This window comes from Stigmatopora nigra, chromosome 11 (assembly GCF_051989575.1).
Source record: "Stigmatopora nigra isolate UIUO_SnigA chromosome 11, RoL_Snig_1.1, whole genome shotgun sequence".
In the NCBI taxonomy this organism is placed as follows: Eukaryota; Metazoa; Chordata; class Actinopteri; order Syngnathiformes; family Syngnathidae; genus Stigmatopora; species Stigmatopora nigra.
In genome coordinates, this window is record NC_135518.1 from 8,468,771 (window position 1) to 8,485,782 (window position 17,012).

General features: G+C 42.8%; 2 protein-coding genes across 4 annotated transcripts; one reads left to right on the top strand and one right to left on the bottom strand.

Annotated features, from left to right (window-relative positions):
• The first annotated feature begins 238 nt into the window (after nucleotides 1-238).
• stk24a (serine/threonine kinase 24a (STE20 homolog, yeast)) lies at nucleotides 239-8,146 on the top strand. Of its 2 annotated transcripts, none has more exons than XM_077727821.1 (11): nucleotides 239-761; nucleotides 2,576-2,806; nucleotides 3,696-3,752; nucleotides 3,875-3,983; nucleotides 4,188-4,345; nucleotides 4,670-4,855; nucleotides 4,930-5,075; nucleotides 5,143-5,266; nucleotides 5,501-5,569; nucleotides 5,650-5,786; nucleotides 5,875-8,146. In XM_077727821.1, the coding sequence occupies exons 1-11, from the start codon at nucleotides 720-722 to the stop codon at nucleotides 5,906-5,908; spliced, it is 1,293 nt and encodes a 430-aa protein (XP_077583947.1). In that variant the 5' UTR covers nucleotides 239-719; the 3' UTR covers nucleotides 5,909-8,146. The 2 variants fall into 2 exon arrangements, with proteins under 2 accessions (XP_077583947.1, XP_077583946.1); XM_077727820.1 differs by having other exon boundaries at nucleotides 240-761; nucleotides 5,462-5,569.
• Nucleotides 8,147-8,680: 534 nt separating this feature from the next.
• Nucleotides 8,681-16,752, bottom strand: ino80da (INO80 complex subunit Da). Of its 2 annotated transcripts, none has more exons than XM_077727823.1 (10): nucleotides 16,389-16,752; nucleotides 14,798-15,044; nucleotides 13,958-14,697; nucleotides 13,776-13,878; nucleotides 13,471-13,695; nucleotides 13,253-13,386; nucleotides 13,038-13,171; nucleotides 12,706-12,977; nucleotides 12,477-12,634; nucleotides 8,681-12,213 (listed from the first exon to the last, which is right to left on the bottom strand). In XM_077727823.1, exons 2-10 carry the CDS (start codon nucleotides 15,013-15,015, stop codon nucleotides 11,324-11,326), a joined length of 2,874 nt encoding a protein of 957 aa, XP_077583949.1. In that variant the 5' UTR covers nucleotides 15,016-15,044; nucleotides 16,389-16,752; the 3' UTR covers nucleotides 8,681-11,323. The 2 variants fall into 2 exon arrangements, with proteins under 2 accessions (XP_077583949.1, XP_077583950.1); XM_077727824.1 differs by having other exon boundaries at nucleotides 15,857-16,752.
• Nucleotides 16,753-17,012: the final 260 nt, after the last annotated feature.

Consider the following 17,012-nt stretch of genomic DNA (forward strand, 5'->3'; position numbering starts at 1 on the left):
TTTAGACATAAAAAGGACATTTGGCAGAGCCCGCAGACAACATGAAAACACATCTGGAAGCAGTGCAACTAGGGGAAAAGCAATGAAAGCAATCTCACAGACAATTTTGAATTATTTAATGATTCAGATATTTCTTAGGCCAGCAGAGAAGGCGGACTTGTGTCACGACTTGTGCGCGTCTGTGACGCGTGTGACCTACGATGTCGTCAACATAACACGGCAAGGTTCATCCCTCTGATTGGCTGTGGCCACAAAATGAAAATGACATTAACAAAGATGGCGCTTAGTGGGATAGAAAAGTGTTAAGAGCAACAAACGATACAACTATACAACAGTGCACGTTTGGTAACTATTTGGGGAATACATCGCGGACAGATCTCCGCTTCAACAGACAAATGATTTAGATGATATTTCGATACCTCGCCTAAGGGATCCGATCTTAAACAACGAAGTGGAAGTGTTTGCCAACTAGCGGTTGTTGTAGCTTTAGCGTCGCTAGCGTTAGAGAACCGCGGAAGGCAAGGGGACGTGGTTCGAAGTACACGGGCACTCCAATTGATCTTTATCTTGTCAATCCAACAACTTTGGCTCACGACAGTGTGATCAGCCTCGCCAGCAGAGACTGCAGCGTGGACCAGCGTGTCCTCTAAACAGATCGCGGAATAGGAAAGCTGTAAAACGAGGTGCTGAAAGGCGTCTTCTTAGCCGACCCTGACGCCATGGCTCACTCCCCGATACAAAGTGGGCTTCCGGGGATTCAGGTAAATTCACCACATCTGAGCGACGAGTGGCTTATTTTGATCGTATTTCTTACTGTCTGTGTGTTTCTTGTGTACTAAATGTGAGCACTTGCCTCCAACAACACCAAGACTTGAACTTACAGCTGTGTGTCATATGATCATATTGGTTTTAAAATGAATAAGTTGCCATCAGTGTCATGTGATTTACTCCGTTCTCTTCTCATTCTTAAACATTGCCACAGCATCATTTTTACGGATAAATGGCCAGATCAAGAAATATTTATTCTAATAATAGCAGATCTGTGGTTTGACAATTATGGCATAATCTACTCATGTTTTTAAATTGGAAATTGGGTTTATTATTACCTGTCATTGACAATAGATGTCCACTTAATTGAAAGAGGGAGTACACTATCTATGTTTATGCCTATGTTTCTGTGCTTTTGGCAGGACAGGGTGTCCAATCCATTTTGACGGGGACAGGCTGTTAGTCAAAATGGATCGGACATTTTGCACCGTCAATGTCTGCCATTGATTTGGGTAAAACAGTTATGATATTATTAGGCCACAAATATTGTGTTTAGTTAGATGTCAACATCCATTTTCTTTTGTGCTTGTCCACGTGAGGTTCACAGATAAACCGAGGCTTATTCCACCTGACCTTTGGCCAAAGGCGGGTCTACACCTTGGACTGGTCGCCAGTCAATCGTAAAGCTCATAGGCGTAATGCAATTCACATTTGCAATGATGGACATGTTAGGATCGTCATGTTTTTGGAATGTGGGAGGAAACCGGAGTACCAGGAGAAAGCCAGTATCAACATGAAATGATAAATGCATATTTTTGCAGAAGTGTCACTGCATTTTTGCCATCTTGATTTTAAAGTGTTTTACATGAAATATGTCATTGTTTCTCATAAAAAAATGGGAAATATAATGTCGTGCACACCTGTATTATTATTGTGTCGACAACAGAGGAACACAAAACCTAGTGGGAGGTGGGCTTTGGCCAGTGGCATTAAACGTGCTGACGGTGGCGATGGTGAGTACAGTGCCGTGGTGCTTGTTGTTTTTGTGGAGGAAAAGCCATCATCGTTTTCACCTGGATGAGCGAACACACTAATGTTTGGATGGATAGTTTTTTGCTTGTGTTCTTTCTGCACCGCATTATTGTGTGACAACAAATGGCTTTTTGTAAAGTTCCATTGCTACCAAATTGAGTAGCCGACGCCCACCTCCATCCCAACTAAACACTTTTTTATGAGAGAGCAACAACTGGGCATACATCATTCCCTAACATGCATTAGCACTTTTACAGGAAATGCTTCTCCTGGGATGGACACTCATGAGGAATTAGCAAACACATTACCATCATAGGGCCGGTTTACCTGCTAGATTAAGTGTTGACTTGCAATCAACAATATATATGTTAGTGGGGTTTTTTTTTTCAAATCCTGTGTCGAAACCAAAACATAAAGTTTATTTGTGTCGCTCTTCTAAAATGTTTGCCTATGATACCTGAAGCGTTTGGTCTAACAATTGAGTAGTTCAAAAGGAAATGGGAGCGCCCCACTTCAGGCCCTTTATTCCACTCTAGCACTCTACTGGGAAATTAGACATTTAGTTGAGTCAATAGGTACCATACACACCAATCTCCTAAATTGTGTTTGTGATTTTTGAATGAATTAAACTGGCATGGACGATTAGCCGTTGACAGGGCGTTGGAGGAAAAAAATTTTTTATTGAGAAATACTAAACAACAAAAACTATAACCACCATCCATACTGCCAAATTCATATCAATGAGTTAATTGAACCTTGTTCTGGTCTCTCACAGAATCTCAAAGCCAATCCAGAGGAGCTTTTCACCAAGCTGGAGAGAATAGGCAAAGGTTCCTTCGGCGAAGTGTTTAAAGGCATTGACAATCACACTCAAAAGGTGGTGGCCATTAAAATAATTGACCTGGAAGAAGCAGAGGACGAAATTGAGGACATCCAGCAGGAAATCACAGTTCTCAGCCAGTGTGACAGTCCTTTTATCACCAAGTACTTTGGATCCTATCTCAAGGTGAGCTCAACAAGGAACTTACTGTTTCAAATGTGTAGCACGCCGTGCCCCATTGTAATGACACATAAATAATGCAGCCCCCGTAGTTTCTTAGGCACACTCTTCAGTATTTCAAGTAGTCGCCATGTACTCGCCCTTGTTGCTATAATAAATGACTTGGTCAAAGAGGGCTGCAGGTAATTATCAGGTTTCACTTACCATTGATGACAATCGTCTAATCCATTTTGTTTGGTAGCCATCGGCAGTGGGTAATCACTACTTACCCTCCCAATCAAATGTCTATCACAGTCAAGGTCGGGGAATTAGTTAAAGACAACGATTGGTCTTAGAGTAAGATGTAAGTGGGGGGAAAAATATATATATATATTTTAGCCGTCTCTTATTGAGTCGCTGACCACAACTGGTCTGCGGTGAGTTGTAGATACGGTTTGTTACAATACATTCTCACATTGTGCAATTTTGCTTACAGTGACTCTAATGGCGCTTAGTGTAGTACTTAAGGGCAGCACAGAAAGTAACAGTAGTCCATTAGGTGAATTATGCCTTTGGCTAAAGGAGAGAGTTGTGGCTTTAGTGTCAGGAGGATATTTTTTTGTGTGTAGTTAGAGATGTCTTATACTACTAGCGGAAAATATAGAAAATGGAGAAATCTTTTCGGACAGGAACAGATACCCTTGTCTGTGACAGAGACAGGTGTCCACTCTGTTTGAGATGGGAACACTGCCAGCCTCCATTACAATCATTGCAATAGATGATGATTGTGGATATAAGATGCGCAGTTAAAAAAAAGATTGGGACATAAATACAAATAAAAGTTTAGATATTCACTCATTGTATTGCCATTATTATTTTTTTCGGGCGAATGCTCAAGTTTCCTTTATTTTTCCAGGGAACAAAACTATGGATTATTATGGAATATCTTGGCGGAGGCTCTGCTCTCGATTTGGTAAGTTAACAAAATCACCAATAGAGTTATTTTTTCCCCCATCGCAAATATGAAGGTCTTAGGAAGATTCAGACAAATTAATTTGATTGACTAGCACTCAGTGAATATTTTTTTTTGTCTAGTTGGAGCCGGGCGCCCTCGATGAGACGCAGATTGCCACCATTTTGAGAGAAATTCTCAAGGGGCTTGAATACCTACATTCTGAAAAGAAAATTCACAGAGATATCAAAGGTAACAGAAATAAATAAACTCACACTCTTGGTTGATAATATATTGAAAAATGCTGTTTTAGTACAGCAGGACATTTTGTCACCCCTTTCAAAAATTGTCCATAAATGTCTAAATTTATCAAATGTTTTTGATAAAACACACTTTGTAATGTATTAAACATTTTAAAAACAAGCAGTTCAACATCTCGTTTAATTGCCTTTTTAGCTGCCAACGTGTTGCTGTCGGAACAAGGTGACGTCAAGCTGGCGGACTTTGGTGTGGCAGGCCAGCTGACTGACACGCAGATAAAAAGGCAGACTTTTGTTGGGACTCCTTTCTGGATGGCGCCCGAAGTCATAAAACAATCAGCATATGATTCCAAGGTCAGAATTATTACATATACTTTTTATCTAATTGTTGTATCACAGTTGATGATGAATATGATGACTCAATGTATTTTTTTTCCTTTTTACACAAACGAAAAAAACATTTAACCATTAGGGAAAAGAGGAAACAAAATCATAATGGTGCTTAAAAATAAATCTTTGACCAGCATCTGAATAACAACTGCCGATGAGTCAGCAGTCTTTGTCATCACAGACAGTGCGTCACGCGCTTCAAATAAACCCCAGCCTGTCTGTTTCATTTCATGTCAATACTTCATCACTTAATGTGCCTCCTTTTCTGCTCACCGATTGGCTGCACAGGCTGACATCTGGTCGCTGGGTATTACGGCCATTGAGCTGGCTAAAGGCGAGCCCCCCCACTCCGAGCTCCATCCCATGAAAGTATTGTTCCTCATCCCGAAGAACAATCCACCCACGCTCGAGGGCAATTACAGTAAACCTCTGAAAGAATTTGTGGAAGCTTGTTTGAATAAGGAGCCCAGATTTGTGAGTTGGTGGTTTTCCTATCTTCAAATTAGTTTGGAAGTATCCTACCTTCATTTTGTTAAATATTTTCGCAGAGACCAACTGCCAAAGAACTGCTCAAGCACAAGCTGATCGTCCGGCATGCCAAAAAGACGTCTTATCTGGCCGAGTTGATCGACAGGTACAAGAGATGGAAAGCCGAGCAGACGAGAGACGAGTCCAGCTCTGAAGATTCGGACGAGTACGTAAAACGGCGCCCTGACGTCAGAGTGATCAACTAAACTGACTGGCTGGCCCTGTCGTCGCAGGGAGGCGCAAGGACAAGCGTCGGGAGGCGAAGCCGCCGCCAACAATGGCTGGATCTTCAACACCATCAGAGAAAAGAAGGTCCAGAACGGAGCCGTGCAACATGCCGATTTGGAGGTGCAACCGGTAAGAATGGTTATTTTATATGAAATTAGTCTGTCATTTTGATGCCTGCACGGAAGGCTTTGTGTTGTGGCTTTAAAAAATAATATTTTCAAGAGTTCTTTTTCTGTTTATATAACGACTCACAAAACTGGTGAGATATTATTTGAAAATTGGGATTTAAAATGTCTTTCAAACTTTAAACATCTACATTAAAAGATGGAGACTTTTGAGGAGATACATTCCCCAACTCTACAGGAGCAGGAGAGCCCAAAAAAGCCTTTGTCGCAGAGTTTATCGTCCATCTTCTCTCCGCTTTTCTCGGAGGTAACGAATACCGGAGCAATTCTGGACAAAACCGCAAAGACCAGGCTTTGCCTCTAATCTCTTATTTGCCATTCTTCCAGTTGAAAGCCAAGGGAGAGACCAGCAATGGCAAACCGGAGGCAGCCGATGCACTGCAAGAGGCCATTTTGACTGCTGAAGACATTCACCCGGGTGTCTGTGACTCACTAGTGGCTGAACTGCTGCAAAGACTTCAGAGGTAACAGAAGTGTGCCACCTGAAAAAAAATTCAAATGTATATTTCACCCTCCAGTCAGTTTCAGGGCATTGTTTTTTGTCATTGTCAGGTTTTCCGTGCTTCAGACCGCCACCACTCAATGAGAAGAAGCACAATCGAGCGGTTCGGCATCTCTTTCGCCTCCCAGTGCACACTCGCACCACAAGAAGGGCCGTCGCCGGCCGGGGGCACGTTTGCCATTCTGCGAGAGAGCGGACTGAAGCCATCCAACTCTCCAGAAGGGTGCGCGCATGAAGCGTTCTTTTGAAAACTCAGGTATCCTGCTTTTAAGGTCCTCCGGGAGGTCAAACGAGCTTGACGGGATGGTTGTACAAACGTGTAAATAATTAAGCACATTTCTACAGATACCAGAACAAAAATAATATCGATAATAATAACGATGATAATAATAATAATGCGGATGTACAAATGGCCAAACAGAGTGTAGATAATATTGATTGTGGAGGAAATATTTTAAGAGTTGAAGGACCATACATGAGATTGCCTTCTCTTTGATTTGTCAACAAAGACGGGTTCAATGCCCTAACATTTCACATTATGCTAATATCAAATGGATCATTCACACACGGCAAGCTTTTCCAAAAATGGGTCGAGCTCCGTTTTTTTTTCTTTATAAAATATAATGCTGTATCTGTAATGGTAGCAAAGGGCTGAAAAGTTAAGAGTAGTGAGTCCATATGATCTCCACTTTTTTTTTTGATTGAACTGTTCCGTTTTCTCTGACATTCAAACCCATTGAGATGCACCAAGTTAGAATAAAATAAAGATGGGAGCAAATTTCTCCTCGGTGCTGAGATTCTAAAGAGAGGCCTTACGCTGTAACAAAGAGATGACATTTTCACGTCTTTGGTACATTGGAGTCTCTTTAAGATAACCTGCCTTTGCCACGGGGAACTTTGCTTTCTCCCGTCAATTGGCCACAGCGTGATCATCTACTTGGCAAATTCTTACGCCGTCTTCCTCTGATTGCACTTGGACTTTCAACCAATGCCTTTTAACTTTCTGCTAGCCATAAAGAAAAAGCATGAAGAGTAGATCAGAGTGTATAGCACGACAGTGTTCCAAACAATGGTTTAGGGGCCAATTCCCCCCTCTTCCAATCACTAGCTGTTTCATGCAGGGATCTTTATTTAAAACAAAAAAATAACATTTCTCTTAAATTTAGTACTTTCTGCCACGTGTCCAAGCTACTTTTCAAAAGGAATTGTTCTGAATCTCGATTGGAACTTTTTGACTTCAAATCTTGAGCAGCGTGGTAGCGCTTTATTTTAATTGTCAAGCCATAACACTGGTGAACAATTTTCATTTGACTTAGTCCGACAGCTGATTCTTTGGGTGCGTAATCTAAAACTAATCTCAGTGAAGGAGAAAAAAAGCAATGTACTTTTGAACATAAAAAGCTGAAAATTTTGAAATTGTTCCCCAGTGTAATTGCTGGATGAATTCAATTTAGCATCTTAAATACAGTGTTTCCAAGTGGGCCATCATTTGGACCCCAAGTGGAATATTATGGGGTCATGAGTGACGATACTGCAATATGAAGCCTGGCGGTCATCCCTCCCGATGCGTGCATTGTAGCACACGTCGAGCGGGACGTCGTCCCTGCTGATTGCTGACGTGACGAACCGGGAGGCCGTCAATGGCCGTGAATGAGTGAATGCTGAAATCTGCAAATGTTCTGACTGAAATAGGAAATTTTACGTTGCCAGAGTGTAAATGAGAAAACTCTAGTCCTGAAAATCAAATACTACAGTCGACTGACTGGGAGTGGTTTTGTTTTGTTGTCGTAACACACCGCCGTAGACATTTCTGTTCCTGCTCCACAGTGGAATGTGCCATGTGAGAACTTACTTCAACAAATCCATTTCTGATTTGCACCCTTTACATGCTCAATATAGACAGACTGATTTTTCAATTGTATTTTTTTTGTGTGTGTCGCACTTTGTCTGATTTGTATTTGGTGGCTAAAATGCGGTACTTAACAAGGCCGATATATTCTACCGACGCTTTTATTGTCATCCCACTTTTCTTATTTCATGTGTTATGGCAATAAAGCACGGTGTGACGGCCAGGATTAAGAATGTGTTAGCACAACTATATTCTTCTCTCAAACTATTTTTATAACAGAGGAACAGTATTATTTAATAGTGCTAGTAAAGTTTGGTGATGTGCCCTAAAGATTAGGTGAACACTGGAAAGCAGATGTACATTTTATATGACGACTCCAATAGACGTGTTTGTTCAATTGAGACAGTGCTGTTTGGTTTATTGGACGTTGTCAGATGATTATGACAGAAATAAAAAAGAAAAATAGCACCGATCGACAAGTTTTGCCTGTCATTTATTGAAACTTTGCTAAAGATGTATATTCATGTTATGCTTTTTGTTTTTTGTAGGAACATGCTATAGGAATGTCTCAGGCTGCTCGTCACTGTGAATTCAAAGTTTGTAGACAAGGTAAATTTATTGGCCGCAGTTGACGGTATCCGATATTTAATCCATTTTGGTTATCAGTGAATAACACTGGACGATAATGTGGAAAAGTAAACTACGACAGTCAACTTTTATGTTAAGCACACTCAAAGAGCAAGCGCGGTCTCTACCAGCTAACTCGAAACCTTGTGCCAAATATAAGTCTGCAAATTTGTCAGCTCTGAGACAAAGAAAAGTTCCAATTCGATTCTTTGTGTAAAAACAAAAACATTGTATGCCCATTGTTCCGTATGTAAATATTAGATTTTCTTTACAAAACAAGGGAAAGACAACACCTAGAACTACTAATGCCGTTAAAAGAAGTTTACAAACGGTGAGTACCCACCCCCCGAAAAAAAACACGTTCTATTTGTGTCAGCAAATACCTCACAGCAAGTTTATTTATACATCCAAAAACAAAAGATCAAATTTGTCACACTATATACAGATATTACATACAGTGTTTGTACACATATTACATTAACTTGTACACAAGAAAAATAGACATAAAAATGTAAACCTTTTGTATACAAAAAAATACCTTAGACAAATAAACAAGGACCCATACCAAAATGTGACTAGATTAGAGCTCATCCTAGCATTCCAAACCATACAACAGTACATTCAATGAATACGGAATTTTTCAGCCATCTCTCAATACAAGCAAGTTAGTTACATGTGGCTTTCGAGCCCTGTTTATTTCCTTCTAAAACCGGACAGTGGGGCGCGGCGACTACTCATGCTAAATAGGGATACAGCAGTATTACCTTGTTTTGCTCGCAAATAAAACAACCCATATATGATAGTTTTTTTCCCACTTAATGTAAGAACACTGCAGACGTCGGTGGTTGAGCTACAAAGATGAGTGTTCTCTTTGGAAAGGGGGAACTGGGCCTTCTCATAGCTGGAAATGGACGATGTTGGTAACATAGCAAGCCAATATTGGGGGTGGGGAGGTATTATTAGGGGTGTCAGAACACATGCAGTGACAAACAGCAGGCTTAATCCTTTCACTTTTGAGCAAATTCACTTGAACAAGTCTGTCCGCTAAATACATTGTAGACGCATATATACCTATGTTTTAATACCTTTTGAGCCTATGCAATCTCTCCTGGGGTTTTTAATAACTATTTTAATTTTAAAACCTTCCGCTAGAACAGTTCCTATCACTGACATAACAACGTACAAGGCAAACAGACAAGATCCATCTGACGGCCCAGAGCTTTACAACCCGTTTTGATCACCATTTTAAAAACCATGAGACTTGTTCTACACGCTACACGTTTCCACTCGACACATCGCGATACTATTTCTGCCTGTTTGCTACTCAATAATTCACCGACAACCCCCAGGGTAGAGAAACCGTTATGCTGTACACACAATAATGCTTTGTAAAATGTAAAAATCCAGATCATTTATGTTCAAGAAAACCTGCTGCATAACCTGACTGAGCCATTTTAACACAAGGGCTGACATTGACTACCAAATTAAGGGAATTGGTCAAAAATAAGTATATCGTAGCAATATTGGACATTTGGCGCCGACATTATCAAATATAAGCGTTTACACACCCGTAACGTCACCGTACACCTGCCTGGTGAAAGACACATGGGAAATTACAATAGAAATGTGCGTTCTTAAATGTCATGTTGGCGGGAAATGGATTTGAACAGAAATTCATCACATTTTAAGGAGGCTCTGCATTTTCCGACTGATAGGCCTAATCTCTTCGACTGCATGACAGCCTCAATATGGACACCCCTTTAAAAGTTAAATGAGGACTAAAAGTTAACAGAGAGCACCTTGGAAAGTAGACACCGAAATCCCTGCATAACTATCTAACTATCGCATGAGAACGTCTGTGTTTATTGCTTTTAGTAACCTTTTGTGTACTGGGTCACGTGACCGATAGTGAGGTTAGATTTAGACGAGGAATCAAACGGATATATGAGCACATGTACAGCATACACACTGTATAAAAAGTTTTTAAAGTATTTAGGTGAATTGATAAATGAGTACATAATTCAGGATGGTATGATTTTTCTGAGTTTTTTTCCTTTTTTTACGAGCAATGTATTATAAAACAGGTGAAAATCAAAGAGACGTGAAATCGAAGCAAAAGTTGGGAGAGTGACGTTCGAAGGCTAAACGAGCAAACTTTTTCCCGGGATTCGGGGATGGCAACATGTCATCAGTCCGTTAGCCACGTTTACTACGAATGTGAGACTGACAATGGCAAGGCATCAAATATGCTGATTAAATCCCAAATACAGCAACTTTGATTCATAGGTTAATTTCATTGTAAAATAGGATTAAGATAGCCAGGTGCTCAAATAAGGAAATTCATTTTAGAGCAGAATGTCATTTTTAATATTTTTGTATTCCTTTACAGTTGATCGTGTTTGAAGTTTAAAAATCCAATTAAAACTATCTGACGTAATTTTCCAAATCTGCCATACTAGTCCTTTTGATCTGTATACTGAAGCCTAGTTAAAAAAAATATTTGTTTTTTTTTCAGAATGCAAAAGACTGAATTAAAAAAAGGTGTTTTATTAGAAAAATGACTTATTTTAAGGGTGATGATATGATCACTTAAATATAACGTGCTAATACTCAAAGTCAATTTAAAAATTTCATCTTGGTCTTCAAATTATCCAGCCCTCCTACTAGTAAGGACAAATAGTACAACTTGTAACACAGTCATAAACTATGGTGCTCATAAGTCAGAGTTAATGTTGCAAACCATTTGAGGAGATCCCATTGTGTTGTGTTCAAATGTTTTTGCAATATGCCGTCACCTAACAAATGCAGTTTGAGCATTTTTCTTTTTCCATATCAAGCGTTTAACTCATTGGCTGCTTCTGACGGCTACATACGTCAAATGATTTGGACTGGGAGTGTTGTCAGCGACTATTTCTTCGATTATTTGCTCCCAGGCCTTCCGGTTCAAATTCCGCTTCAATTGCTAGCGATGGTGGCCGACAATTTTCAAGAACATAGGGGGAAAAATGACTCCATACACGCGCTTAGTTACTCTGCGTGAAAGGGGCGGAGGCGCTATTGGCACTTGCAGTGGTGGCACTAACAATAGTGAAGCCGGCGGGCGGCGCCGTGGAGCTGTGGCTGGGCTGCAGGTCGTTGGGAATACCGCTGTGCGACGCCAGCTGGTGGCCAAAGGCAGCGCTGAACTGCGGGAGCTGCTGCTTGGGCTGGTGGGAGGTCAGGGGGTCGTGCGGGGACGAGGAAAGGGGGCCCGGCGGCGCAGCCAGAGGCTGCAGCGTGACCGAGTTGACGGCGTGGGCGCCGGATGGAGGGGTGGATAGGGACGTAGATATGAGATGACTCTCCGCCGCCATGAGATTACCAAACTGGGATGGATCAGTGAGGGGCAGGGGGAGGTTGTTCCATGATGAGCGTGGTGGTTCTAGTAGCAAGGGGGCATCTGACTGGAAGGGGCCGGCATGGGGCGAGGAGGGGATTTGGTCGCCATACGGGGACGACGAGGCCGCGTCCGACTTAACCAAGATGTGAGGGGGGCGCGCGCAGGCGAACGTCCGCTCGGGGGCCTGAGCGAGGGGCGACGCGGAGGCGGCAGGTGACGTTTGGGCAAGGTCGGCGGGTTGGGTGGGCGACGACGAGGGGAAGTGGCCCGCCGTGGACTGTAGAATGTTGTCTTCCAGTTCCAGGTTGGGGAAGTTCTCCGTCGGGAGGCGACTGTGAAGGATGTCGGACATGCCTCCCGGTTGGACCGCGCCCGAAAAGACGGTCATGGCTCGATGGTCCACTCCTTCTGAGGTCGTGAGGTCTCCTATGGATGTCAGACACACCAAGGAATCTGGGTACGACCCCATGGCTTGAAGCGCACGGACCAGCTCCTCGGCTTCTTCTGTGGTAGGTAGCAACTCCCCATTTTTGCCTAAACACACACACTAACTTTTAGAATTGCTTGTCACTAGTAAATAGAGCTGGCTGATATAAAAAAAATAATAATAATTTTAAGTGTGCAGTGGCAAAAATCTGCCTTTAACTGGTCAGTTTTGGTACTATGACACTGGTAATCTCAAATAGGCCATAGGGTATATATATACTAGAAGAGTATACGTATTGAAAACTGTATACAATGTTAAAATCTTAATGTATAATTTTACATTTTGTGTAAGTGTATGCTTGTAAGGGCACCTTCAAACAAGTCGAAATCCTGAAGATCATCAGGTAGTCTGGGTAGAACGTCAGAAAAATCCTCCTGGTTTAGCTCGAGGTCGTTCGGAATGTCTTCCATTTCATTCGTGATGTCGTCGGGTAGTTCGTCTGTACTCAATTCAGGTGTCGATGGGCTCCTGCCAACGAATAGAGAAATGTTAGCAACCCGTTTTGAACATATGGTGAAATGTTATGGGTTTGTCCAGACCTGATGCTGGCCTGTGTAGACAGTGCTAGGCTCATCGACGGCAGCCCCAGGTAGCCCTGAGGCAGCGCTGGAGGAATGGGTTTCTGAGGCCGCCGTGGCAATTTTCTCTTCTTCTTGTGTTTTTTGGTGAGTGCCGGTGGTTTGGTCTTTTTGCGTGGCTTGCGTTGGAGCTGTTGTTGTTGCTGCTGGTGGTGGTGATGATTGTGGTTGTGTTGGTGTTGGTGATGGTTTTGTTGCACTCGCCGATTACCGTCCCCACGTAGGAAGTTATCCTGCGTACAATGTAGACAATTGACTTTCAAGCGTGTCTCTAACTGCAATGCAAGACGTACCATTTTTTTGGCATGCTCTTCGCAGAGTGGCGTCTGATGCGTGATATCAAACACAGGAATGGAGCACTGCTGACCGTCTGCGAACTTGGCGGTGCAGCTTGCAAACAGCTGCTGTGAGCGATTCAACAGAATGTCTACAGTCAAATGTTAAGGAAAACAAAAAGCCTGCAGATAAACAGCATTTAACTGCAGATGATGTAAACTAAGAAGGATACGTTGAAAACAATGTTTGGTGAAGGGCAGCGCCCGGTTGCCACAGGCCTGGCCTTTTGTGCTGCCCGTACACCTGCCTGCATCCGTGCTCTGGAGTCTTGCAGTTGCCTCGCCTTGGCGATGCCCTGAAACAGTGCTAAACAAGACAAATTTTGGTTTAATAGTCCATTAAGCCAAATATCTCTGAGAATATTTAGTAGTTTGTCATTTTTGACACTACCTTGAGGGGCTTTGAGAGGAACCATGCATCTCCTGAATGAGCTGACCGGCGCAGTCCGGGTTTTTGCTGGCAGCGTGCACCAAAGCTTTGCGGTATGCATAGCGGTATCTCTTCTGACGGATACTCGCCCGCTCCTGCCTGCACATGTGCTTGTACTTCTGCTGCAGATATGAGCAAAGTCTCAGCAATCGCGTTCTCCGCGAAGAGCCGGCATCGTCCTCCGACCTATTTTGAAAACAGACATTTATTTGTCATTGTTATCTGGAAAGTTAGGCTGATTTGACTGTTGACGTTTGGTTACTGACCCGTTGTGCGGCCTCCAACTATTCAGGCCTGGAACAAATCTTTCCGCTTCGTGTTCTTCGTCATCTTCGTCGTTGTCAGCACTGTCCTCCGACCAGTCCAGTCCTGTAAGCGAAACCGTTAGGAAAAATGTCTTGGATGAACCCGTTAGCCCAATTGTCGAGTGTAGTGTCCAGTTGAGCACCTAAATGAGAAAAGAGGTCTCCATATTCCTGGTGTCGCTTGGCACAGAGGCGTACCAAATGCTGTAGTCTGGAGAGGCAGCGGGCCGACGGCGAGTAAGAGGTGGGCCGCATGATGACCACGTGATTGGAAGAAAAGGGTGTTTTCCTGCTGAGCGATGGCCCTGGCCCCGATGGCTGCACGGGACTGGGTGTTGCATTAACGGGTACCCCGGGAGGCAAGTACTTGACTGTCTGAGGTGGTGCTGGATTGCATAAAAGACCCTGCTGAGGGGGCGGCTGTAGAAGACCTGACTGCTGCCGTGGGGCGTGTGTGTTGAGCGGAGAGGAGTTGTGGACACGGGGGACGGGTTTAGGACTAAAGTGCTCAGAAGGGCTCTGGAAAAGGTCTGCGTTCTGGCAGATTTTCTGGTTCAGCACCAGCCGGCTCTGCAACTTCTTCTTAATAGCGTTGCTCTTACGAAGAAGACCAATCTCCTCCCCGTCCACGTCATCCTCGTAAAAGGTAAACGGGTCCAGGAGTTCCCCATCGGGAAGGGCTAGTAGACGCGTACAGGGTGGTGATGGCGGAAGTTCGTTCAGACCGTTGGAAGCTAAAGGTAACGGTAGTGAGGGCAATGTTATGTTCAGGGCCACCGACTCCAGGTGGGCACGCGATCGCATTTCTTCCAGAGCGTCATGTTTCTTCTTCCGTTCTTTCTTTGGGATGAAGCCGAGGACCTGCAGGTGACTGTTGCAGTACCTGTAACAACAAGGTCAATTTCTCTAGTTAATCAGTTGTACATGTGTAATAAGTGCATACCTGTCTACACTGATGGCTTCAGTGCACTGTTATTACGTACCTGCGATCCTCTGACTTAGGGATGGGGTTGGTACATCGCTGGCTGTTATATTTGGCCACATATTCGCACTGCTTGAAGGGTGCTGTCTTGTCTTCCAAAACGTGCCGGATGCAGAAAGCGTAGCCATTGAGCCTGCGTTGCTTGCAGAGCTTTGGGCTGTACGAGCACAATGGCTTATTGTCCACCTCTGAGAAATGTATGTGTTTGCCTTCATACATCACGTGACTCTTGTTCTTGACAACATCAGCTGATGGAAGCAAGAAATACTTGATTAACACCTGAACTATACTTCCATGGAATTCATTTCACTTCTTTCAGTCTGATCTACTATATATTGTATTGGCGCCTCAAATTGTTTTACTCGTGAAGACTAAGATAAACTAATACACTAGATTTTTTTTGTTATGATGACAAAATTAATGTTTATACCGCCAGATTGTGTGATCAATACGTTACAACTTTGTAAGTGACAATCCTACAAAAGGAATAATCTATTAATACCTCTCCCGTTTCCAAGCGCATATTATGATTGTTTTACACAAAATATTGTAGTCCACGTGTCACGTGATCTCAAAGCGTCTGATTAGAAACACGCATAAATAGATCAGTAGGCGTGTGTGTATAGTTAAAAGAAAAGATACACTCGGGTTCATGTAATGCAAACAATAAGCTACAGGTCACTATTAAGCACAACACCATCTCTAAGCAGTCGTTTTTATTGACTTAAAAGAGTTTGATTTGGTATCGCGCGCAATTTTGCAGAAGCGCCTGTATAGGACACAACTTTAGGATTTAAATAAAAAATATCAGCAATCGAGTTATTGTTAAATCTATTACATATCAATTGTCAAAATAGTCACTCGGGGTTGTTTACAAATGATTTTAGCCAATCAATGCCTGACGTACTGAGCTAGCTTATAATTGTTAGCACATAGTCTGAAGAGCAGTTTCTAAATGGTATTTTCCTGAAAAGAAATAAAGTTAACTTGAGATCGCGATTGCGCAAGGCTTTTACCACAAAAATATTGTAGTAATTTGTAAGATGGATGTTTTATTTACCTCTCAGCTGCTTTGAAATCTCCTATTTTGCTGGCTTAGCTAGCTGGCTAATGAAGCTAAAAACACGAATTAGTAGGCGGTAGCCAACCAGGAAACGGAAACCTCAACAAATGGCGAAACACTATGGGGCTCTATGTGTATATTCATCATTTGTCATTTAAATCGTGAAATGAACGTACACAGATGCAAACATTGGATCTATACAATTTATTCCATTTTATATAAACATTCCCCAGAAACAAAAGGGCTCCACACAAAGTTTAGGCCGGTGGGGGGTGCTCCAGTAAAATATATTTATAGAGGTTGATAACGTTAGGTAACGAGGCTTATGACAACTTTACCCCCCAAAATGTAAACTTAATCTTCAGGTTGTGTTTTCACAAAGAAATAATGATGATCCAATATTGGGAAAATAATAGAACGCTAGAGGCCTGTTAGCTTAAGAGGCATCGGTGTCGAGTGGTTGACGCATCCCGGGCGGAAGATTGCGCGCAACGAATTAGCTCCAACTCGATGTCGAGGTCTCGCTTACCTTGAATTGGTACGGGCCGCTGTACGGTATTCGCCCCCAGATAGACGGCTGAAATGTCTAATACGATCCGCTAGGCTATTCGTGCATCGATGTCCCGAGATAGATTTACATTAGTGATCTTCATCGAGCCAGGCGCGCCTTGATTTACGGATCCATGTAAAATTAGCGAGCGATCAAATTTTAAGCAGTAGGTAGGGTGCTAAGGATTTTGTCAGTTCCACGGCAGACTCCCTCACAGCACCACTACAGGCACTGCGGGGACATGACAACAACCCGCTCGACAACAACAACCTCTCCAACCATATTGGAAATTTAACTTTGTTAAGAGCGCCCACAGTGTCGAAGTGCAACAAAAAGTGTGACAGTGTCTTTGCCGGGTATTGCATTTAGTGCACTTTAATGACGTTAGGTCCAAGCGTGGCTGTTTGAGTGACAAATTCACATAGAAGCGTCCACTTCATCTTGGTGGTAGTGTCTGCGTATAACGTGCCCTGCTGCAGCCTGCCAGGCACACTCTCACCCGCTGTTCACTGATGATGGACCACGTGTCATGTACCAAAACACAAACTCCAGCTCCATCAGTGCATGTCAGCATCAAACTAGACATTTTCCATTAAAACAAAA